The 26,718-nt window shown below is 40.6% G+C and overlaps 1 protein-coding gene across 2 annotated transcripts; it reads right to left on the reverse strand.

Moving 5' to 3' along the window:
* Window positions 1-4,595: 4,595 nt before the first annotated feature.
* LOC143105878 (tumor necrosis factor-like) lies at window positions 4,596-26,344 on the reverse strand. 2 transcript variants are annotated; one of them, XM_076270008.1, is made up of 4 exons: window positions 26,072-26,344; window positions 25,484-25,508; window positions 23,872-23,946; window positions 4,596-6,069 (listed from the first exon to the last, which is right to left on the reverse strand). In XM_076270008.1, exons 1-4 carry the CDS (start codon window positions 26,219-26,221, stop codon window positions 5,633-5,635), a joined length of 687 nt encoding a protein of 228 aa, XP_076126123.1. In that variant the 5' UTR covers window positions 26,222-26,344; the 3' UTR covers window positions 4,596-5,632. The 2 variants fall into 2 exon arrangements, with proteins under 2 accessions (XP_076126123.1, XP_076126124.1); XM_076270009.1 differs by lacking the exon at window positions 25,484-25,508.
* Between the last annotated feature and the right edge of the window lie 374 nt (window positions 26,345-26,718).

A 26,718-nucleotide genomic window follows, 5' to 3' on the forward strand; every position in this document is an offset into this window, starting at 1 on the left:
GGACACTTCCGTCTTAATGTTGAATAGCCGGTGTGTGTGTGTGTGTGTGTGTGTGGGTGGGTGAGTGATTGAGAGAAGGTGTGAGGGCCTGGCTCGTACTCGCACATTCCCTCTGAGGGTGCAGTAGCTTTTACATGGATTCAACCTAATCTCAACACACTAGGAAACAAATGTAATTTATCTTAAATTACCCCTGAAACAGGCCCTTCATTTTACCTTAAAATGCCATTTTAAGGTGTGAGTGAAACCTCTTAATCTTATATCTAAGGTGTCACCTAGGCCTAAGGGGTTCCCTTTATTTGTTGTGATTAAGGGGGTAATTAAGGACAGTTTAAGTATATTAATATTTTCATGTTGAGGTGTTTATTCAGGGATTCCTTGATTAAGGGAATTTAAAAAAGTAAGGGGTAAATTCATTAGGCGTTTCTCCTTAATCAACCTTAATTTATGCACAGTTCTACTTAAAAACTACTTAATTATAGAAGGGTTGTAAGGTCAAAAGTAAGTAATTTATAAGGGGTTTAGTGAAAACAGTATGGGGGAAGGAAATTACATATGCCAAGTGTAGTAAATTCTATATTTGGTCCCTCCCATTTTAATATGCCAACAGAGAGATGATGCACAAATAGTGAACAGTTTTGATACTAAGCTTAATTAGCGTACCTGTGTTGTGTTGTGACAAATGTTGTTTACAAAACCAAACCTAATAGGTAGGTGTTACATCTGACATTTGTTGCCACCAAGTGGTCAATTTATGTACTACAAATCCACAGCATGTGTGGGAATAGGTAGTTTAGGCTTCAACTTTTAACCATAGAGTCCTAGGCCTATATGATATGTAAACGCCGGACATCTGACATTTGTTGCCACCAAGTGGTCAATTTACATACTACAAATCCACAGCACGTGTGGGAATAGGTAGTTTAGGCTTCAACTTTTAACCACAGAGTCCTAGGCCTATATGATATGTAAACGCCGGACCTATAATTATATAAACAATAACAGTAACAAAATAATAATGATGATGAGAATGAACAGAATTAACTTTTTTATTGAATACTGAATAATATAGTACACAAATACATGGTATCAGGTAGTATATTACACACCATGTTAAACGGAATATTCACATAAAGGGAATTTGGGCAATAAACTGATTCGAACCCGTTTATTGGCTGCATGGAACCGTGCTGATTGAGGAGGAGGTTGGAGTAGTGGTTTCTGTACAGCCCATCTACAGCTTGTTGTAGCCTCATGCCTTGGTGTACATGTGGGGCGCAGTGGTCAAGTCAAGTAGTCAAGTAGCCTAGAAATCTAGACGCACCCTACCGGCAGCAAATGTATTTGCAGCCAGGTTAGTCTAGCAACTCTCCGTTGGCTTGCGAGCTGGAAAAATTAAACTTCAATTAGGCCAATCACATCGTGTCTAGAGTCGGTGGGTGGGCTTAACATAATGACAGCAGAGTTGTGACGGTGAGTTGCCATACAGTCATGAGTGTTCAACGAGTACAGCAGGGGGCTTAACACAAATCCCTGCGGTGCACCAGTGCTGAGTGTTAGAGTGGAGGAGATGATGTTAGCCAGCCGTACCACCTGTGTCCTGTCAGTCAGAAAGTCAAGAATCCAACTGCACAGGGAGGAACTGATGTTCAGGTCTCTCAGTTTCATGATCAGCCTGGATGGAACTATGGTGTTAAAAGCGGAGCTGTAGTCAATGAAGAGCATCCGTACATAGGTGTTTTTCTTATCCAGGTGAGAGAGAGCAGTGTTCAAAGCAAATGCTATTGCATTATCTGTGGACCTGTTTGACCTACAGGCAAACTGGAGTGGGTCTAATGTAGAAGACAGGGGGGGTGTAATATGATCTTTAACTAACCGCTCAAAGCACTTCATAACAACATTAGAGCAACAGGGCGGTAATCGTTAAGGCAGCTCACTGTTGATTTCTTAGGGACTGGAATGATGGTGGACCTCTTGAAACATGCAGGGATAACAGACTGAAGCAGGGAGAGATTAAAGATGTCCATAAAGACCTCAGCCAGTTCAGATGTGCAAGCCTTGAGAACGCAACATGGGATGTTGTCAGGTCCTGGAGCTTTATGTGTATTGATTTACACACATCTCTTTCAGATAACTGAAATGGGCAGCAATCTTGCTCTAACAGAGACTCTGACCTGATGTCATTCTCAAAGCGGGCATAGAAGGAGTTCAGCTCCTCTGCAAGAGAAGCAGACCTCTGCTCTGACGCTCTTTTCTCTGTAGTCTGTAATTGTCTTTAACCCACTCCGCGCCCCTGGTGTTCGAGACGCTGTAGTGTGACTCCACCTTTTTCCTGTACTGTCTCTTAGCCCTTTTAATCGATTTTCTCAGTTCATAACGTGCTTTACGGTACTCACTTGGGTTGCCAGAATGGAAGGTAGCTGTCCGAGCTCGGAGTGCTGAATATACCTCTCCGTTCACCCATGGCTTCTGGTTAGGAAAAGTTTGTACGGTCACCAATGTCATCAATGCATTTGCATATGTAGCCCATTACATACTCAGTGTTATCGTTGATGTTATCAGCAGCAGCAGTCTGAAAAACTCTCCAGTCTGTTGTGTGGAAACAGCCTGACACTGACACTTGAATGATCCACACAGGAAGAACAAGGAAGTGTGAAGTGTTGAAAATGTTATTACAGAAGGTGTGTCATAACTTACACCGGTTGTCTGACAACAATACGCAAACAAATCTACAAAAATATTGTTGCTGTGGTTTCAGGACTTGTCTCACAACAAACCCTTGGGTGTGTTTCTCCTTGGAAAAAACAGTAATGTCATTATTGTCATTATTTATTACACGGTTCACAAGGCAAATAGAATGCTCCATTGACTTGAATGGGCTTTCCCAAAGTTCTACGGTAAAATATTTTCATGTTATTACCGCTGCAAACATATAGTTACCGCTGTCAATGGCAACGGAGTTTGTGCTTCTACTTCAGGTATTTCATATCACTACGCAAGAACTGGAACTTCATTCAAAAGTGAAAGCAGACGGTTGATCAGCTGTGTTCTAAAGAATGTTTGATTCAAGTTCAACGTGTGTGTTGTTGCAAACTAGTCATATTGTGGGAAGTTTATTATTTCGTTTTGTCAAGTAGCCGTGTAATAAGCAGGATAATGTCTAGAACGCCGGTCATTATTGGGAAAATAAGTCCCTTCAGGGCGGAACAAGAGCCCTCCGCTTTGCGTCGGGACTTATTTTCCCAAATATGACCGTTCTTTCTATTATCCTTTACATGCAGTTAAGTATGATGGCCTGAGTAGATCATTACAGATCACCTGCCAAATTCTTTACCAGTTCACCAATTCATGAACCTTTTCAAATTCCTTTGTAGGAAACACACAGTTAGGAGGCAATATATGTTTCTACCAATGGACAGCGGATTATGGTACAAATAAGACAGTAAGCAATATGCATATTCAAATAAACATCAGAGTTGGGAAGTAACTGAATACATGTATTTCGAATTAGCCTACTTATTTAAAATACAAAATATGAGTAACTGTATTTAAATAAAGTTACAATTTAAATGGGTGGCATTCAGAATACAGTTACTGATAAATGTAAGGGATTATATTTTAAATCATTGTAACACGTAGCCTAGGCCAAGGCTTTTCAAACTCAAATAAATGAACAATAAATCCTTGTATTGTACGCCTCATCTCCCTCCTCTTTGTTGTAGCTCATTTAGCCCTCAACATTTCTACATTTACATGTATTGATTTAGCAGACACTTTTATCCAAAGCAACTTACACATGTCAGTTATATTACAAGGGCCATTGTCCAGCAACTCAGGGTAAAGTGCCTTGCTCAAGGAACAACAGTTGAAACCGGGTATTGAACCGACAACTTTTGCCAGCTACTGCATGAGAGCGATCCATTTTATTTAATCTCAGGTTTAGGTTCATGCTCCTTCCCTCATGCATTCAGGTTTATGAAGTTTACTTGATTGTTCAACTATATTTGGTCAAATTTGGTTTGTTTTGTTTTTACCTTACATATAGTGTGACTGATACTCTTAACATGTAGGCCTAAACTTACTGTTTATTCCATTAATACGCAGGTAATTGTTTTGTGCCAGGGTGGAGGGCTGCGGGCCAAAACTAAATGTCAAAGTCGTGGTCCATTCAATTGAAATGTATTGCATTTTTGTGCAAACATTAACATTCTATAAAAGGTAGACTATTTTTTTTTTAAAAACACTACTCTTTACTGTGATTGTCTTGTCACTGTGTCTACAGTACTTTTATTAGTATCATGAAATGATTGAACATCCATATGGCTGTTTTAAGGAGTAGACATATACGATGTATCTGAAGCAATCAAAATCTTTAAAGAACAGCATATGGAACAATTATATGTCTTGGAAGAAAGTTATTTGCATCAATATGAATGAATAATTAATATAGAATTGACATTCTTTAGAACAATCTTTTTTCCCCAAAAATGGAGACATTTGAAGTTGAACTCATATTAAGGAATAATACAATAAATATTCATACAATATTACACATAAGTGTAGTATATACACTTATGTATATACCCCCACCCCCTTTCATTGCCCCATCCAAACAATGGTGGCCAGATAGTGAACAGCAACTAGTCTTTGAGTTAATAGAACGTTGAGATAGAATTAAATTCGGACTAGAGCGCTGGCCAAAAAAACCCTGATTGCAGGCCAAATTTGTGAATCAGCACGTTACGATGCAGATGGATTTATGCTTGCGTCAAAATTGTTATTATTGGGCAAACAAGAAATTCATTGTCGTTATGGAAAGGTGGTGAGTGGTTACAACACAGATGACACTCCACCAGAATTAAATGACCTGGCTAAAGAGCTTTTTGTGTAGCCTAGAAATCTAGACGCACCCTAATGGCAGCAAATTTAATTTGCTAGGGTAGTAGCAACTCTCCGTTGGCTTGCGAGCTGGAAAAATTAAACTTCGACAAGGCCAATCACATCGTGTATACTGTATAGAGTCGGTAGGCGGGCTTAACATGATTGATGGTGCAGAGTTGCAAGGTTCGGCATATGGTGCATTCAATTCTTATTGTCTAGCATGAAGAATAATATGATACAGTACTGAAAATATTTACTTTACATATATACATATATAACATATTCTGCTGATGATAGTGAAAGTGTGTGAAATACAAAGGCAGATACAGATCTGAAGGAAAAGGCACATGTTCCCAAGCAAATGTCACCCTTCACAGGAATTGATATTGTGACGTCATACCCACAGCAACGCTGAGATCAGATAAAGCACACACACTCATACACATACATGGTATCAATATCATTTGGTAAAAAAGAAGGAAGATCTTCTGGTCACTTTGGAGAGAAAGTGTCTTTGTTCCTTCTCTAGTTAGGTCTCTAGTCAGTTAGTCTAGATAGTTTCTGTTTAACGGTATCACTAATACAGAAAGACTACCCGATCCATGAGCACCAAACCCACAGCATACATTCAGGCACCACAGTACAGCGTCTTCATCTATGGTCTCCATACAGTACATCAGCATTTATATTGATGTAAATTTGCAAAATGTACATTTCGACTCAATACAGCCTGCACTGTGCAAAATGACACCTATTTGAGGTCCCTGTCGAGGTACACTCCCCAGAATGTTTTTGTCCCATGTGGACCGTAAATATCGACCAGCGACCAGTTAGAGCTCAGTTTCACCTGGAGTCTGTCTTCCTTGCGGAAAAATATCCTGGCCATGCTGTGTGTGGTTCTCCCCCAGTACTTTTCCGTGCACGACACAGTCTCTAAGGAACTGATAACGTTCTTAGGTTTTGTGTAACTGTATCTCAGCAGACTCCGCTTGATCACTTCGTGAATTAGGACCACGTTGTCTCCCTTGCAGATGAAGTTTTCTGTGAAACGGTAGGATATCTGCAGGTAGATGATGTAAAAGCCCTTTTTGGGGATGACCAGGCTCCGTTCGCTGTCATTGTACTCCATGTTGAGGTCCTCTTTGGAGCTGTTCTGCCAACTAAGGACTCCATCGACATCGCTGCAAACTAACAGAAGTACAAAATAGTGAGCTAGAGGGCAGCAGCCAGTTAAAAACAAAATATGCTGTAGTACTTACTTACATATCTGCACTTGTCTTAAGATAATCCTTGCCATTCCCAGCTACATGCTAACTGCATCTCAACTGACTTTGTATCCACAAGCTACATAGTGAAAGGTAAATTTATTATTATTTATTAAAGGTATTAAAGATATTATAATTATGATTATTTGTATTAATATGTATCTCTATATCTAATCTAATCCAATCTTAGTATTAATAATAACTACATTCATTTTCTGCAGCATATATCGTATTTTGTTTATTACTGTTGCATATGTTGAAACCAAATTCCTTTTATAACTCTCTCTATATAACACTATACAGTACCATTGATATACTTATTCAGGGGCGTAGATTTGCGTGGGGACCGAAGGACGTGTCCACACCAATGTCAAATTACGACTGAAATGTCCCCACCAATATTCAGGTTGAAATGTGGAAAAAAGCGCTCACATGGGCTACACAAAGAGTTAAATCATTTCTCACTTCGTGCTGCGGATCATCTCGTACAGATCTTTGAATGTGCAGCCTATAAGGGTAAATCGCGCTGATTTAAAGTTACCTATAATAACTACAAGTGAGCCGCAGTCTCCTGCGCAAATTCACCCATTCTTCTCTGTTGAACTTCTCGAGAAAAGGCTCACATGAAAGAGCCTTTTCTCAGCTTTTAAACGGTGCTAGCTAGCCAGCCACTATTTGCTGTGATAAACAGTTCGCGAGAAAAATTACTTCAAGAGATTTAATAATTATTCTCTGCGCCATCTCCACATCCATTCGTCTTGGTGGAATATCGTAGGCCTACACACTCTTCACGCAACACATGACAAACCATAGGCCTATATCAGAATAAACAGCAGACCTTACCGAACACAAAGGTGTAATGCATTCCCGTGTATAGTTAGCTGTTCCAGAGTAATCCGGTTTTGAAATAAATTGTAGCAAAATTCAACATGGTCTTTCGGCTTTAAGCATTTCTTAAAACTGAGCTGTGCTTACATCGCCTAGATATCTGTAATTATTAGAATCAGAGAATATACAGGCAGCTCACGGTTAAGAGTTTGTCAATGTAGCCTTAATGTTTTCTTTTCACAAAATGCTAAGCATGCATGTATTTAAGTTTCTTAAAACTGAGCTGTGCTTAAATGGGTCAATGCATGATTTCATAACAGACCAAATAGAAAATAAATGTTAAATGTTAAATATAGCCTACATATCTGTACATATTAAAATCAGATTATGTAGGCTACACAGTATAGTTAGATCAAGTTGGACAGTAGCACATTTTAATCATGGATAGAGCCCGACCGATTTATCGGCGGGCCGATATTATCGGCTGATATTAGCCATTTTCCAAACTATCGGTATCGGCATTTATAATGGCCGATAAATGAATATTTTAAAAATAAAATAAAAACGGACGAAACACCCTTCAACCATGTCATGAGTGTTGGCGTTAGTTTGTCCACCAGAGGGCACTCAACACCGTCCCTGCTGGCAACACTCGTGTATAACGCGCCACACATCCTGCAACCTGCTGATGCAGCCAGAGTCGGGCAGAGAGAACCAGTTATCCGCGAGTGAGATCATCAGTTAAGTGTGTTCATGGTGATTTGGTCACGAGACATACATTGCTTGAATAACAATTAAAAGATCATCCCCATCAGTTCTCTTAACTCAAATAAGCATGGCAAAATTCGTGAAAACAATGTCCAGTTTTGCTGCTGATAAGCCGAGAGTGAAGCGAACCGCAACAAACTTATTCTGCCTAAATAAATGATTACCGTATTTTCCGGACTATAAGTCGCACTTTTTTTTCATAGTTTGGCTGGTCCTGTGACTCAGGTGCAACATATATATATTTATATATATGGTTTTTTCCTCTTCATGACACATTTTTTGACTGGTGCGACTTATACTCCGGTGCGACTTATAGTCCGGAAAATACGGTACTGTATTTATAACTAGTATATCTGTAGTTACAGTCCCTGCATTGTAAAATGTAAGTTAGACGTGCGAGGAGTGAACATTTAGACATAGAGAAAAAGTATCAAACGTAGCTTGTGCAAAACGTAGCTTGTGCATAAAAGTTAGCTTTTCTTTTACACATGTGTGAAATCCAATGACGCCAAGTGTGCGTTTCAGACTGTCGTTCAGCCGCAGCATTAACGAGTTACATAATGGATTTAGATCACTAAATAGTAGGCAGGCAGCAATTGATGATTGAAAATGGTTTGATGTAGCTTGATGGAAATCATTTTAAAAGTGCAGGTAAAGGGATAAGCAAGCTGACATTGTAATTATAAGGTAGCTTATAAGGCAATAGGGACTAATTATTACACACGCACACTCAAACATTTAGTAGTGACCTTTATCTTGTTCTATCTTGTTTTATCTTGATAATACAAATGATGATGATAGTAATAATGTCATCATTATTTTTTGTAATTATTAAGTCTTAGTTCAAAATTATATTTATGAAGCTTACCAAGTCTTTTAATACTGGTAACTTTGATTTGGTTGTTGTTGTTATTGTGTTTTTGTTCAAAAGACTAAATTTAATATCTTAAGTTTCTATTTTTCTACATTTTATTTATCAGAACTTTAATATATTTCGATGTTCTTCTGTTCCACTGTGACAATATTATTTAAAAATAAACAAGTTTGTTTTTAAAATGCATTATCATATTATTTTAGTCAATACTCATAAATAACTACAAATAACTAATGTTAGGGAAATCTGTTAATGTTTTGTTGCGCGTTTCTGAAAAAATATATATATATATATATATATCGGCCGAAATATCGGATTTTTAAATCAACAAATATTTGTATCGGTATCGGCCTTCAAAATCCTTTATCGGTCGGGCTCTAATCATGGATAGTAGTTGGACAATAGCACATTTTAATCATTTTATATATCTATGGTGGTGTTAGTGGGTAGTGCGTGTTCCGGAAATTTTGATGATATGCCGGTCAAATATCCTATTATCCCTTCTTAATTAGTCAAATTGAGGAAAACTGGAGACAGGTTATGTAGCTTAAAGCTACCTTGTGTAAGAACTTCTCCCATCTAGCGGTGAAATTCTATATGACAACCAACTGAATATTACTTTCTAGCCCCTCCCATTCCGAGCGCATTTTAACTCCTACGGTGGCCGTTTCATGCCAAAGTTAACATTGCTTCCAGTACTACGACTTCGTCCGGTGTTCCTTCCAGTTATAAGGTTACTTTAGAAAACAATTACACATTGCATTTAGTTATATAGCCAGTAAACATGTTGGGTATGACCTCTATGTAAAGTGAATAGCCTAGTTTTACGTTTTCATTATTTTGGTAGGCTACTATTTCATTGCTAGCATCAGCTATCAGGTTCCCAAACGAATGCATGCTAATGTTATAGTACAGTAGATTCAGTGCTATCGTTATTCTGTATGTGCGAGATTAATAGTGTAAAGGCAATGTTTACAGCGTAGCCTACTATTTTTCTCAGTGAGCAGAGTCAGAGATCAGTCGATGCAACGGAGGTGCAAGGGAAAGGTAAAGGAAGAGGGAAAGGTAAAGAAAAGCCAAGAGCCGGTGGCAGAGGATCGATGAGACCTCCTAGGCAAAGAAAAAGTAAGACTCCAAAAGATGACGAGGAGAGACTGGGAGAACTTCAAAGGCAAAGGAGAGAAGCAACGGAGGTTTGTGTTTTTAATATATTTCTCTGAACAGTATCAATGTCAATGACACCGAAATTAGCTCGGAAGCTGCACCAGGCACGTTCGTTTGCGTTGCGTCTGCTGCAGAAAAAAAATAGACCATTCATCTAAAATTGATTTTACGCGTTGTGAACGGAACGCTTCAGTCACGCGCTTGGTGTAGCTTCCCTGCCTGTTTGTATCTCAATTGTTTGTAGCAATTTCTAGCTGTTGCCAGTCAACTGCATGATGCGAGTTGTCTCCCAGTGAAATCACGACACATAATTACGTTATGGTCTATAGAAAATGTTACACAACATTTTCACCTTTTCATTGTCCATACACATACATAGTATTCATCATTTTGTGTGAACACTGATCAAAAAGGCTACTATTACTACTACTCTGCTAACAATCTAACTTTGCTACCTAAACAAGCCTATCTGATCTTATTTCTTGTGTCTTATTTCTTCAGACTTGTGGATGGAATGAGCCTGCAAGAGCACAGGAACCTCACCACACAGTTGCTATAGTGAGGCAGCCAGGTCTGGTGTTTGATGCATCAGTGCAGACATGTCGTCCCCCCACCTGTGCCAGGGATGCCTTGGTGTAGTTGTACACACTGCAGAGACATGCCAATCGATCAGAAGAGAAAATGCTGTGGACAAAACCCTGCCACCTGTGTGAGCCTTCTGCCTCACTACACACAGCACTGCCTAGATGAAGGTTTTCTCCAGATTCACAGGCAGTACATCACAGACATCACAGCATTAGGCCATGTAAGAGAGCCAGGTGATGACAATAGAGTTCAGATATGCTACCTACAGACATTTCATTTTCTGGCAGCATGGGTCTCTAGGACAGGGTAATAGAAGAGTGATCCCAAGCTGTGTGTGTAGGATAAGGGATAAATTCCCTGACCCTCAGGGACATCTCTGGAATTTATTTCACCTTCCTATAATGTTGTAATGTTGTGTTATTGTAAATAGTTTTGTATTAGTGTTCTTGTACTGCCTGTTCCTTTTAAAACTGTATTTAATTTATTTTACACCGGTACATCGCTATATTTTGCTTTCATGAAAATAAAAACTTTTAGAATTGATAAGAGACTGTTCATGCTGTACCTCATACATTACATCCACAAACTTATAATTAAAAAAGGAGTTGTGGTAATTTACCATTTTGAAACACCAAATGACAGTAACATGGTCAACAATGTTATTTGCAATATATTTATTTACAGAAATTAACAAATTATGGTATTTACACATGAACCCTTCCTTTTTGTATGGTGCCTTTGAAGCAACATGGGCCATCATTCTAAATTTGCAGTCTCCTGGAAAGCTGATCCTGTGGAAGACATGCAGTGTCGTTAGACATACACGCCATTTTATATAGTTCAACATATTGTTACTAATCTGTATAGTGCTATTTTGCCTAGACTGAGTTACAGGCAAGGTTACAATGAAGGCATGCACGTGCATCACATAACAAGACCATTGAATTTCGTCCACATCCTCCTCCACGATGCTCATGTCATGTAGGCTTTGTAAAAAATATATATAAATGCTTATATCATGAAAATATACAATAGAGAATGTCATCGGGTATAGACATTATGAGCATTGATGGGTTACCTCTGTTCAAGGTTCTCAATTTCAGGGGCTTCTGCAATTGCGCCAAGATGCTCATCTGAAATGAATAAGCAGAGCGTTTCACAACATATAACAGTACATAAAATGGTAAACACCAAGATATTAAAAATATACTTTCAGTTATTATCAAACAACAATCACATAGAATCAACAATTGTTTTCATGCAGTGAAAAACGTTCAGACAATTTAGTAGGCTACGTCTACAATTAATAAGATTACAGGACAGGCCTCAGGATGTGAACGTCACCCTTGGAATTGGCTACACTAGCATTATCAGATTAGGATATATTTAGGCTACAAAGCAAAAGCAATGAAAAATAACTACAATTTAGTGCCCTTTGCCTGTGATCCGTCATAGCAGATTTATGTTACAATCCTTTTTCATCGACGCGAGGAAAAGTATCCCAGACGTCATTCTAGCGTTATGGACAACCATGCTATACTAAGCCAAGCAACTATAAAACTTCGAATTTACACCATAGACTGTATGTTTACACGAATAGGCCAAATTACCTGTCGAGGAGAAAGCAGGCAATTTCGGCGTCCCTTTTAAAATCCTTGCTCCTCACGAGCTCTTTCCATCTTAGAAAAGCCACTCCAATATTGACTTTGGTCTGTTGTTTTTCCGGTCGCGTTGGCGTTTTAATTCTCTTTTTCGCTTCCTTGGCGACTCCTTTTCATGTCCTCGAGAATAGTTGTAATCCTCCATTTTCAACAGACTTTCAAATCTGCCGGCAGTCGCGAGTAGACTGATCATGCAATGAGTGTTGCCTACAAGCGCGAAAGGCGGAGCTGAATTTCCAGGAATGTCCCTCGTTGGCGAATGTATTTCAAAGATGGAGGCGCAACATGGATTCAGCCATTTGCGCGACTCGCGCGTATGTATTTGGAATAGCAGATTCTACACTTACGAGAATACTTTGATTAGTAAGTGGAAATAATTACACATGAATGAGCACATATTTTTGAAAGAACAAATGGGTTTTTGCTAAGAATTAACTCAAAAAAGTACACAATGTAGCTTTAAAGAATGACATAATCAGGCTGTATAGAATGCAACATGTTAATTAGCCTAACTTAAACATGCTTAACAAGATCTAGCCAGTATCTTTTCATTGACAGCAAGAGTCCGCTTTGTTCGTTGTTTTAAAAAGGCTATGTTGTTTGCTGCTGCTACCAACGTTATCTCCAGTGGTGACTGTTTAACTTACACAGATGCGCACACACAAGAATGAGCGCTCACACCACTACCCCCTAATGCTATGCCTCTTTATTTGATAACAATAAATTAAGAAATGTTTCCTATTCTGGGAAATGTTTAGTTTCTTTTTCTTTCGGCCGCGGTTCAATGGTACCGTTTAATTGTGCCAGAAATTATCCGCGGACCAGTAATCGCCTCGTCGAGGAAGCCCTAACCCTGCAGATCATAGACAGAGAACGCATAGGCCTACTGTATGCTTTGGGTAAAGAACACTTTGCATGTCCAGTGTACACGGAGAATGACAGTGTTTTAAAGCGGCCGCACCCCCCCGGAACTCCACTTCCAATGTCACTGATTCCGACAGATACGCCCGACACTTCTGCTTTTTATCTGGTGGTGGTGGAGTTGACCGGACATCTGAGGCTTCAGACTAGGGCTGAACGATTTATTGCATTTGCGATACTATCGCGATATGATCAAGTGCGATTTTCAAACCGCAAAGGCTCCGATTTGGCTACACGCTTTTCACGTGACATGCGCAAGTAAAGCACGTGATAAGATCAAACGAGATTTTCTAACCAAAGGCTGAGGCTGCACTCTGGTCACGTGACACGGGAGCGTACAGTGGCAAAGATTTAAAACAGTCTACACAGAGTGAACCTAGTGAACTTGGCAAGCTGTAACGTTACACAATGGCCTCAGGCTCGACAGAAACAGACACTGCGGGAATGTTAGTGTCAAAGAGGAACAGTACATCAGTCGTGTGGGACTATTTTGGCTTTAAAAAAGATGTTGTACAGAGTCAGGTACTGTGCAAAACCTGCCTTGTTAGAGTGGCTACTTCTCGGGGCAACACTACCAACCTGTACCAGCACCTAAAAAGACAGCACAAAGCAGTGTATAATAGGTGTATAGCTAGAAAATCAAGCAGTGTGCAAAATAATCCAAGTACCGATACTCGGCAAGGATCATTGACCGAACTATTTGAAGGTGTTACGCCATACGAACACACTTCAAAACGGCACGCGGAAATCACCAAAGCGGTAACTCGATGCATTGCGAAAGACATGATGCCCGTCAATACGGTTACCAAGCCTGGGTTCAATAATTTGGTAACTACACTGGATAAGAGGTACAGAATGCCCTCCCGCACATATTTTAGCCAAATCGCCATACCGGAGCTACACGTGCAATGTAGGCAAAGAGTGGCAGCTGAGCTGAAAACGATTGAGTTTTTCGCGGCTACAACAGACATGTGGTCAAGCCGTACAGCGGAGCCTTATCAAAGTCTTACGGTCCATTATATTACTGAAGACCTCCACCTCGAAGCTCGCAGCCTTCAGACAGCCTACTTCCCAGAAGACCACACAGGGGAAAACATTGCTGCTGGCCTGAGAGAGGGGTTTGCAACCTTGTCTGCATAACGACGGACAACGCGTCAAATATGGTGAAGGCAGCACAGCTGAACGAGTGGACCAGGCTCCAGTGTTTTGGGCACCGATTGCATCTTGCCATTGGTAAGTTATTGCTGTGTGTGTGAGTGAGAGAGAGAGAGAGAGAGAAAGTGTGTGTGTGAATGAGTGAGAGAGAGAGAGAAAGTGTGTGTGTGAGTGAGAGAGAGAGAGAGAAAGAGTGTGTGTGTGTGTGTGTGTGTGTGTGTGTGAGAGAGAAATGGTGAAACCTTGTATCACACAACTGCAATTGTATGAGTCACACTATTTTTACTTCATTTTCCTCCAGAAAATGCAATCAAAGAGTATCAAGAGCGATAGGGCTGTGCAAGAAGTTGGTGGGGCACTTCTCCCACAGTTGGAAGAAAAAGGCAGTGCTCACTGAGGCACAGAAGGAAGGAGCTTAAGCTTCCTGAGCACTCCATCATTACTGAGTGCCCAACAAGATGGAGGTCCAAAGAGAAAATGATCACCAGAGTGCTGCAACAGGCAAAAGCCATATCGCAGGTATTGTCAGGTGACCGACATGCACGCTGCCTTATCCCAACCTGGCAGGATACTGAAGTGTTGGAGACAGTTCATAAGGCACTGCATCCTCTCTCTGAATTTACTGATCTCTCGGTAGCCTTTTTAAAACCAGTGTGGCCTCTTCAGCTTTGCCTCTGCCACTTGAGGATATCGTGGAGGCAGAGTTGAATAGTTACCTGTTGATCCCTGTCATTGACGGAGAGGATGATCCCTTGGCCTGGTGGAAGGAGCACAACATTCACTTTCCACGACAAGAGCAAGATGGCCCGCAAATATCTTTGTGTACCAGCCACAAGTGCCCCCTCAGAGCGTCTGTTCAGCACTGGAGGGAATATAGTGACTTGCACTCGCTCATCCAAGCCCGCAAAAGTAGATATGCTGTTCTTCCTAGCAAAAAACCTGTGAGCTAGGACCATTATGGCTGGCAATGCCATACTCATTGTGCACTTTAGTTTGTGTGGCGTGTTGCTGTTACTGATTTCAGATAATTAAGATGTTCAGCCAGTTTTAATTGTACAATTGTTATATTATGTTTAACTTTGATTTACCTAAATATCTTCAAAAAGGGTACCATACTACCGGCAGATATTTGCTCTCCCTTTTTCCTGCACTTTGTGTGTAATGTTACTGACTGGAGAGATCAGTAAGAGATGTATGTATATTTTGTATTGATTTATTTAAAGACTGCCTAGCAGTTCACAGATGTTGTTCAAAAAGTGCAATCCAATGTCGTTTAAAAAGTGCAGTCAAGTTTATAGATCACGTTTCTTAAAGTGAATTATCTGAAAAACTGAGTGGTAAGGCCACAGATTTTTTTTATATATATATTTCTGCAATCTGCACTTTTGTTTGTGCAATCCAGTTTATATATGTGTATTTTTTATTTATTTATTTAAAGACAGTCTAGCAGTTCACAGATGTCATTTAAAAAGTGCAATCCAGTTTATAGATCACGTTTCTTAAAGTGAATTATGTGAAAATTTGAGTGTGGTAAGGCCACAGATTTTTTATATATATATATTTCTGCAATCTGCACTTTTGTTTGTGCAATCCAGTTTATATATTATATGTGTATTTTTTATTTATTTATTTAAAGACAGTCTAGCAGTTCACAGATGTCATTTAAAAAGTGCAATCCCGTTTATAGATCACATTTTCTTAAAGTGAATTATGTGAAAAGTGTGGTAAAGCCACAGATTTGTTTTATATTTCTGCAATCTGCACTTTTGTTTGTGTGACTTGTTACTGACTTTCATTTTAATGTTTGCACCAGGCTTCTTTGTCAGTACTTTATGTTCTGATGTTTACAAGGTTGGAAGTATTGTGATTGAAGTAGTTAAATAAAAATGTCATTCATCAATTCATGCATCACCTCATGCATAACAGAGGTCTGGCTTCCAGGAAAGAACAGCATACATCAGGGGTGTCCAAACTTTTTGACTCAAGGGCCACATTGGGTTTTGAAAATTGGCCGGCGGGCCACACAACAAAAAAATAATATACAGTATATATATATATATATATATATGTTTTGTATAATTTAAATGACAAAGTAATTCTGTTGTAGAAAATTAATTTCTTAAGAAATACTGTTCATTTGATGTTGTTTAATTCATTTATAAATGGTGCACTGTCACTTTAAGCCAGCTCCACTAGCCTATGGCCGCAGTTGGCCCGCGGTCCGTACTTTGGACACCCCTGGCATACATGTTTAATGTAATATAGTGTTGGCCATATAATGATTTATGGCTTGTCTTTGTTGAATAATACAGAAGACAAAGAGATTAACAAAATAATCGCATATCGCATCGCAATCGCAATATTGGTGAGAAAAATTGCAATTAGATTTTTTTCCAAAATCGTTCACCCCTACTTCAGACGTTACCAATTCGTCTGGCCTCTGAAAAAACTTTTAAGGCTAGTCTGCCTGGGCCTGGCCATGTTTGAACCGCCTCACTCATTTGTTCGTTGTTTAACATGGACGTTTTAAGCGTGCGCTTCCTATTTGAAATGCAGCATACTGTAGGCTAGCCTATGCGTGTTGTTTAATAGCTTACTTTTCAAATGGTAGAGCCTGTTAATTTAAAAACATAGCCAGAGGACGTATAATATAGGCTTACATATTAAGGCTTATTCTCAAATTCAGATTGCGTTAGGGGACGCGATTAGCCAATTTCAATCGGACAATTTGACGGGAGAGATTTAATTTTGTCGGACATTTCATTTTTTTTTCGGCCAATGTCCGGTAATTACCGGACAACGGAAACCCTGGTCCCCACCAAAGCTCAGACCAAACCTACGCCCTTGTACTTATTAATACTAACCATCATGACTTATAGTAACTCATATTATATGACTATTTCATATATAGTAACATTTATCAAACCTTACTGCCCTGTAACTGACCCTTGGCAGATGGGTCTGGCCCTTGAGACGTGAATCTGCTCGAGTTTTCTTCCTATATGTATCCCTGCTTTCCCAATAACAAGCCTTGGATAACCAGCAATGTCAAGACCCTTCTAAATAGGAAAAAGATGGCGTACAGAGAGGGGGACATGGCAGAGCTGAGGCGCGTGCAAGGGGAACTCAAAGTCACGCTAAAGGAAGCTAAGGAGGACTACAAAAGGAAGGTGGAACAGAAGTTGCAGGAAAACAACATGAAGGAGGCATGGGACGACATGAAGATTATCACTGGCCTGAAGAAGAGCAGCAGCTCTGTGGAGGGGGACCTGGACAGGGCGAACCAGTTGAACCACTTCTACAACAGGTTTGACTGCCCTGCTCCAGCTCCAATGGCAGTGGTCTGCCCACCACCCCTGGCTGACTCAGACACTGCTCTTGTTTGCGTGCCTGCCCTACCCCCACCCCCACCTCCCAGTCTCTCCAGCTCTGCATTACGGTGACACCCAACGACCTAAGCCACCATCACCTCACACCATGCCCCTGCCTGACGCCTCTTTGCCTGTGCCTGTTGAGGCGTCCACAACTGCCTTAACAGGGACATCAAGGAGGTGGTCATCCCCCAGCCCCCACACCCCCTCAATACCAGTGCAACACTCACCTCCACCATCACAGGCTATCGTACCCCCACCATCACTGGATATTGCACCCCTCCCCCACATGGCGATCACGAACAAAGAGGTGACAACGACCTCAGTCAACAGCCATCAGACACATAGATCCCAGATGCACCCCTCCCCCTCCCCTCCCCTTACACCCCCCATCATCACAGCACTAAAGCGCTAAACTAAAGAAAGCGCTAAACTAAAGAAACTTCACACAAATAAGGCAGCAGGGCCTGACAGACTGTGTCCAAGGCTACTCAAGCAGTGTTTCCCATACATTGACTAATCTGTGGTGGGGCGCCACGAAATCAAAATCGGCCGCCACAGATTAATATTCTATGTTTAATTTAATTTAAATTAAATATAATATCAAATCCTTGCATTGCCATTGAGCTGCGCTTTTTAAGCACGCAGCCTTTCCTTACCCCGCCCCGCTCTCTCTATAATATTGCACCCCTCCCCCACATGGCGATCACGAACAAAGAGGTGACAACGACCTCAGTCAACAGCCATCAGACACATAGATCCCAGATGCACCCCTCCCCCTCCCCTTACACCCCATCATCACAGCAAATCAAGTGAGCGCTAAACTAAAGAAACTTCACACAAATAAGGCAGCAGGGCCTGACAGACTGTGTCCAAGGCTACTCAAGCAGTGTTTCCCATACATTGACTAATCTGTGGTGGGGCGCCACAAAATCAAAATCGGCCGCCACAGATTAATATTCTATGTTTAATTTAATTTAAATTAAATATAATATCAAATCCTTGCATTGCCATTGAGCTGCGCTTTTTAAGCACGCAGCCTTTCCTTGCCCCGCCCCGCTCTCTCTCGTAGCCCGCTGCCCCTCCTCTGCATGTGCATTTAACAAAATATTCACGATTGTTGAAGGATTGTTGTTGCCACATAGAAGCATTGCATAGAAAACGTCTGGCTAAATTGCTATTAAATCCGCTTAGCATCGTGACCATGCTGCGCAGATTTGTTCAAAACTGCTGCATTGAAGTTAACTCTGCTAAGGTCTTATCACAACATAGACTAAACTAAGTTAAGTTATGCAATCAAGCAGTATCTCAAAGCTAACGTTAGAATACTGTTTGGATGTCGAATTTAGCATGCTTAGCCTACTTACAGCTGCTTGTCAATTTCGTTGAAGGGCTCATTTTATTGACTCTGACACTGAATGTTTGCAAAATCCCGATGTAAATGGAAAAGTGTTTTCCAAAATTCAAAAGTGCTTGTCCCTACATCTAACTATGTAGAAAACGTTATGAATTGCATCCACACATCAGCAGCCTTTTAACTGTGTTAATCACAAATGTCTTAAAGTGACAGGCACTCAATTAGACTTATACACTACCAAGACGATCTTAATACCCCCCCCCCCCCCCCTTGTCCAAGTCAGCTACCGCCACAAATTGAATCCAATTCTATGGAAAACACTGTCAAGGCCTGTGCTGCTAAACTGGGGGAGCCACTGAAGCACATCTTCAATTTGAGTCTACGCCTTGGACAATTTCCAACACCGTGGAAGACATCATGTCTCACCCCTATCCCTAAAAAGCCACACCCTAGTGAGCTTAATGACTAAAGACCTGTCGCTCTAACATCACATGTGATGAAGACAATGGAGCGACTGGTCTTAGGTATGCTCAGACCCCAGGTACGCCATGCACTAGACCCGTTACAGTTTGCATACCAGGAGAAAGTGGGCGTGGACGATGCCATCACTTATCTTCTACACAGGACACATTCTCACCTAGACAAGGGGAAAAGTGCTGTGAGGATCATGTTTGATTACTCAAGTGCTTTTAACACCATCCAACCCCTCAGACTGGGAGACAAGCTCTTGCAGATGGGTGTGAGTTTCTGACGATACTGCAATTGTGGGGTGTATCAGGAACGGGCAGGAGGAGGAGTACAGGAGCCTGGTGGAGGACTTTGTGCAATGGTGCAAACTCAATCATCTTCAACTCAACACTTCAAAGACCAAGGAGATGGTGGTGGATTTCCGCAGGTCTAAGACCACTCCATGCTACCAGTCTCCATTGATGGGGTCAATGTTGAGGTGGTAAGCATCTACAAGTATCTGGGTCTCCACCTGGACAATAAACTGGACTGGTCAGCCAACACTGACGCACTCTACAAGAAAGGGCAGAGCAGGCTGTACTTCCTGAGGAGGTTGCGGTCCTTCCATGTGTGCAGCAAGCTCCTAAGGATGTTCTACCAGTCTGTTGTTGCCCGCGTCCTCTTCTATGCAGTGGTATGTTGGGGAGGAAGCACAAGGAAGAAGGATGCGGGGCGACTTGACAGAAAGCTGGCTCTGTAGTGGGAGCTGAACTGGAGTGCATCACTTCAATATCTGACAAAAGGACCCTGAACAAACTGATCAACATCTTGGACAATGAGTGTCATCCACTCCACAGCACTATTGTTAAGCAGAAGAGCCTGATCAGCTGGAGACTTCGCTCACTGCCTTGCACAACAGACAGACTGATAAAGTCATTCGTCCCCAGGGCCATTGAACTGTTCAATGCTTCACTTAAGGGAAGAGGAGAAATAGACTTCTCCGCATAGTCTGTCTGCCTCTTCACCACCTCCATGTTTTGAACTGTCTGTCCACTAGCCACTTTTTACTACTGTCTTTTGCCTCACTGTTTGCGTGCTATATTAGCACATATGCATAACCCCTCCCTCCATGCCACAGCCGAACTGTGGCCACACTTATACCTTTCTTAATATAGTTATATATATAGATATATAGACTTTATTCTTGCACTGTTGCACTGTTTGACTTACTCATTTGCACCATCACCATGACACTTATTCACACAGAGCACCTTACCTTACCTTATGCACAGAGAATCACAGGCTCAGTCCCTGCCTCAGTCATTGCAAGTGCCTCTTGATTGATTAATCACCCACTATGTGGATACTGTTTTTTTAGAATTGATTTAGATTAAGTGTTATTTAGTAGAATTTGTATTTTGTATATTTAAGTGTATTTGTATAGAATTTGTATTTAGTGTATTTAGTATATTCTTTATCTTCTACTGCCCTTATTGCTTAGTTTTTTTTTTTTATATTATATACTTTTAATTACTTTTCTGTTGTTAGTGAATGTGTGTGTGTTGTCTGTATGCTACTGAGACCTTGAATTTCCCCTGGGGATCAATAAAGTATCTATCTATCTATCTCCAATTCTAGGAAGTTTTTCCTCGCCCCTGTTACTCATGGGCTCTCTCTGCATGTTTAACACTGTAAAGCGCCATGAGACATGTGTAATGTTTTGGCGCTCCATAAATTAAATTTAATTAAAATTGAACTCACTTGACCAAATAAACTGAATTCTGAATAAACTCTAAATTCACTTAAATGTTTGGCTTGTGTGCTAAATTGTTGTTGTACAATGAGTGTAGAATTGAATAAAGTAAGTGCACTATTTACGAAAATAAGTGCATGATTTATTAAAACTTGCGCACTATGTAGCAAAAGGTGCGCACACAGGACGGATTATCAGCCAGTGGGCCCCTAGGCACAGATGTGATAACAGCCCCCCTGGCCACTTCAAAAGGTTGGTAACTCAGCTTAGTTAGGGTGGTCTGGGGACATGCTACCCCAGAAGATTTTTTTTTTATTAAAAAAAACCCTTAAATATCGACTTCTAGCTAGTGTTTTTGGAAAGAAGCATTAACCCTTTTAGACCTTGAAGTGATGTGTTAAAATGACACATTGCTGTGTGTGCTCAGGGACAACACATTTGTGTCAATTTCAACACCGCAATTATATGGAGATAGCCGAAATGTGTGGCTGGCTGGGTTAAAAAGTTAAAATGCAGGTTTTTTTTTTGTTAGATAGCTGAAATTTGTCTTTAACCTTTCACCCAGCCACACAACTGCTGTGTTGAAATGGACACAAAATGTGTTGTACCTGAGCACACACAGCAATGTGTCATTTTAACACATCACTTTTTAGAGTGGTATAATCTACATCCTACATCTTGTTTTTGTTTATTTTTCAGGACATTCTGGGATTTGTACCCATCTGGGAAAGTATAATGTGATACTTGCATAGCCTATGTCTCTTGTGTCAGCTTTTATATCAAGGGGAAACCATTCGTGTTTTTATGTCACCAGGAAGCATGTCAGTAGAAATAACTTTTCATATTTAGGTGGGATAGATTGGAATCTTGATATATAATAATCTTGACTGTGGGATATTCTATGGCTCACCAATTTACGAGATCTATGTAGCCTACTGAGTGAGGCAAATATTTTATTTACAGTTTTTTCTGGATGCTTAAACACATTTTTTGTAACTATGGCTTTTTTTGCAAAACTCTACAGACAAATGGCAAAACCACTCACTGAGTTCGCAAAACTAAAAGCACAAACACTGCTTTGCACTCAGTTTGCAATTTTGTAACACACACTTTGCACAACTGTAGGCACAATGGCTATTATTTACACTATTTTGCCAACTCTCTGGCACACTTTCTCATGTGAAAACTGTTTTAGATAATTAGTTCACTCTGCAATCAGCCTAAGCACTATAAATAAGCCACAGGTAATGTACAATGGGTACAATGGAGTGAGCAGGAAGAGTGAGAAGAGAAAGAAATAGCCCTTTTACAGACAAAAAAACAGTCTACATGTGGGGATATTGTCATGTCAGGCCTGGATACGGCATTCCAGAATATATTTTTCCCGGTGCCTTGGACTAGGACATTGCATGTGATGTAGACAGAATTTTGAGAGAGACGACCCGATGTAGACTGATTTGTTTTGTCTCAGTGAAATGCTATTTTGTGTTTTGACTTGGAAAAACACACTTGTGTTTGTTTTGATGTGTGTAAATAAACACTACTGTAATACTTGAAGTTTGGATCCCTGTATGTTTACAGAACTATGACAAAAGTAAGACCTCAAACTGACATAGTCTACCTTGTGCACAGAGAAAGCAAAAGCCAGATGTGTTTTATATTCATACCATCAGTGTGTTGTTGGCACATTGTGTGCTTACTATTGTGATGGCTTGTGTTTACTGTTAGATACGAAAACACCATTTTTACGAAGGTGTGAAGAGTTAAGCAAGGTGTGTTAGCTTTTGCAAGAGAACTACAATGTTTTGCTGATTGGGTGAGAGGTTTTGCCATTTGTGTGTAGAGTTTGGCAAAAAAAGCCATAGTTACAAAAAATGTGCTTAAGCAATCAGAAAAAACTGTATTAGGCTAATTGCTTTATTCACTTGAGTAGCCTATTGTCACTGAATATGCATGCCGAGACCAACTTTTTTTTTTTTTTTTTTAATGAGGACAGCAAGTTCGTTATTTTGGGTTGGTATTACATTATGGTGGTTGGCAGCTCATTGTCTGCAGCAGTCCTGTATCTTTAGAAAACATGTATGTGTAGCCTACTCACTCATTGATAACACTAATTGATAATAAGCTAATTTTCATTCATTGTTGACATTGTCCATGGAGGCTCAGACAGGTGTCCCGGGACCTGATGAACACGGCGCTAAAAAGCACAAACGAGTGCGAAAGCTGCAGCCACGACGACAAGAAAAGTGCAGGCAGCCACGAGAGTGATTGGTCGTATAAAATGAACGTTGCTGATGTCTGGGTTACACAAAGCTACAACGACACAATCATTATGTTTTCTTAATGACCGACAGTTTAGTTTAGTTTATAAATAAAAAATAATTTTGCCATAAAGTAGGCCAAGGCTATATAGGCCTATTTGCGTTGCAAGTGTTCGTAGAAAGGCCTGATTTACACACACTGTTAAAGTGCCATAAGTAGGCTGGTTTACCAAATGACAGACAGTTGAATTTCTGAATAAAAATAATTTTGGTGCAGTTTTGAAATCTTAAACGTGTAACCCCACACAAGCATAACATGGTTGCAGAGGGGATGTCCTATTTTGGAATTTTGCCTGGATACAACGAATACTATTTTTTGATTGGATGTCGGTGGCTATTTATTTTTTGATTTGGCTGGTGAGTGGTGCGCTAGTTCTGAACCCTGCGAGAAATCCTCTCGTATCCCTGCGCCTCCTCTAATAATTATGCAGATACCTTGACATGATATCCCTAGTAATATTTCTGCGTGAGTGTGTGTAAGGTGTGGCGTGTGAACTTGTTGAATTGCGTGTGTCTTTACCTGCGACTAGGTGAGCATTAGGTCTGGGCATTCTTTGAGTATTTTGTGTGCGCTCCCCCTGCAGCTTCTGGTAGCCTTCAATGGAAGAAAAGAAAAACATATACAAAAATATGTAAAAAACATATAAAAAAAAATATCTATATGAAATATGTAACCAATCTATGCCTACAGTCTTACTTTGTCTTAACATGTTAGAGCCAGATATATACTTTATATGGCAAGTTCAAAGACAGATATTGATGTAAATGTCATAAAGTATGCTGATATATGGCACCAGTGGGTTCACTCTTTGACATACAGTAGACAAATCCCTTCATTAAAATGCTATTTTGACATCACAAAAACTAAAGCTTTAAAAGTAACGGCGTGCACATACTGGCATATTGGAAGACCACATTTCACTGGTAGAAGCACTAGCAATTTGCTTGCCTAAAAGGGTGTCTGTTTGTGTCATTACACTAAAACAGTCTTCCGATTCACTATCCTTGCCATCAACTTTGATTCTGCATAGGAGGCACCTCATCTGATGATGGCCCTTGTGGAGCCAAATCTGCTGCCAAATATGTCACTATATTCAGTAGTCTGAAAATATTGTACAGGGTGTCAAGACACAGAATAATGACAGAACTGTAAGATCAAATTCAAAAACGTTTGAAGTCTACCCAAACGTATGCAAAAGGAATAGAAATAAATTGTGTTGCATAGCCTACCAGCTTAATTAATGTCAATTTAAAGACAATATTAGGCTGTGCAGTTTATATGCTGTTTCCGTACAGGAATCCACGTTGTTGTTAATAGTGTTGCTTTTAGCCCACGTTATCTAAAGTGTAAAGTTTCACTTGCAGGGACGCGCGCACACATTGCATGAGCGCGCATAGGCATTCCATTTGAGTAGGCCTGCCAGTAGAACTGCAAATGTGTCTTGACGCTGCCGTTTGTAAGATCAAAATAAGATGTTCTAAATGAAACGCGATCGTATTTAAGATCCAGTAGATGTAGAATTACACACAATGGCAGTGAAATGCCGCTGACGTTTGTGAGATCAAAATAAGATCAAAAAGACGTTCTAAATGGAACACGATGTAGCCTAATTAAGCTGTTCAGATTTTTCCAGGCGTCTTGGAGACGTATTTGTGCTGACAGGGTACCAATTGTAGGCCTAGGCTAGCCTATGTCTCTATAGTTGATGACACCAAATTAATAAGCATTTCCTGATTGTGGAAGCCTTTTTAATTTCTTTTTCTTTCAGTCAGCGATTCCAGAATACCATTTAATCTTGCTATTAGACGTGGGAAGCACCGCCATAACGTAACTTCGCGGCTACGCGGACCATTCATTGTCTAAGAAGCCCAAAGTTTGAGGAAAGCTGCATGCTTTCAACGTCTTTGACTCCCTGCATTTCTACATGTTCTTGACAAAAAGTGTGTGTGTGTGTGTGTGTGCCCCTGGAGAACTTATTTTACTTTCGTTTTAATCTGACAAAAAGTGTGGGGGATAGAAAAGTGTGGAGCCTACGTCATAACACCCACATCCCCACGCTATCTACGCCCCTGCGAAGGCTAGCCTACAACGTTAACTAGTAGGCTATTAATGAATTATTAATTATAATTACCTGTTGCTTCTTTTACAGGAGATACCTTTACAAAAGACACAAGAGAATGATAAACGATTAACATCTTGGTTGAATGCAAAGGGTGATTCTATCATTTCCAACATCAGATGGCCGATTAGGCAGAAGATATTGGCAAGACATTTAACCCAATTTTGCAGACACGAAGATTAAGCCAGGTTCTTCGTTGATACCAACTGACCTTTTGAAAGGGCTGTCTATCTGCTGACTATAAAACATTAGTTGCTGTGGGGCAGCCGTGGCCTACTGGTTATCTTAGGTTAGCTTCGGATTTGTACCTGGAGGATTGCCGGTTTGAACCCCGACCAGTAGGAACGGCTGAAGTGTCCTTAAGGCTTAAACAAGGTAGGCCTACCTAACCCCTCACAGCTCCCGCTGTAACAGGCAGCTCACTGCGTCGGCATTAGCTTCACCTCACTGTGTGTTCACTCTGTGTTGAGTGTGTTTCACAAATGCACGAATTGGGATAAACGCAGTAAATGAATGATCCCTCAAAAAGAGTATAAGCCTACTTACTTATACTATACTGCCGCAAGCTTGCAGAACGTAAACAAAATATATTTCCCTTACCGTTGACTGTAGGTGAAGGACCACCAATGTGCATGCAAATGTAGAAATGACCACAGATGCAGTGAAGGAGATGCACACTTTACAATTAATTTCACTTCGACTTGGCGCCAGTCTGTGATGGGCGAGCTCCATATCGACTCGTCTTTCCATGTCGAATTTGCTCCATTTGGAAGGCGATTAAAAATCCTGGCTATTTATCCAGTCGTGACTCGTGTAGGCCTACGCCCCAAAGTGAGCAGCAGTGCATTATTTGCATAGGTGGTTTCGAATTGGCTCGACTACTCAGACGTAGACCAACCGTGTCCGCGGAAGTATCAGGGCAATTTGTTGCGCTCCCGCACGTACGTCGCCTTCGTGGGGACAACCAGCGGGAAACAATAACTGGATGCCAACAACACGTTCATTTTTGATTGGACGAGAGGCCTTCAATGAGTGATCACGAGTGGAAATGTCACCGGCATTTTACAAAGCGCATGCTCATACCTTGACAAATAATGGCCTAGAGCACTCATATTTTCATTTTATATTGATCTACTTTTGCACACAGCTTCACAAGACCTGGTGCTAGGGCTTGGTTGTGTTTCTAAGTGATATCAAATGACCTAGAGGGCTGAAATGTGGTCAGTTCAGAGATGCTTGTAATCTGG

This window comes from Alosa pseudoharengus, unplaced genomic scaffold (assembly GCF_046254945.1).
Source record: "Alosa pseudoharengus isolate Yale_2024_CS ecotype anadromous, Long Island Sound unplaced genomic scaffold, YU_APseudo_1.1 YU_APseudo_1.1_scf_6, whole genome shotgun sequence".
Classification (NCBI taxonomy): Eukaryota; Metazoa; Chordata; class Actinopteri; order Clupeiformes; family Clupeidae; genus Alosa; species Alosa pseudoharengus.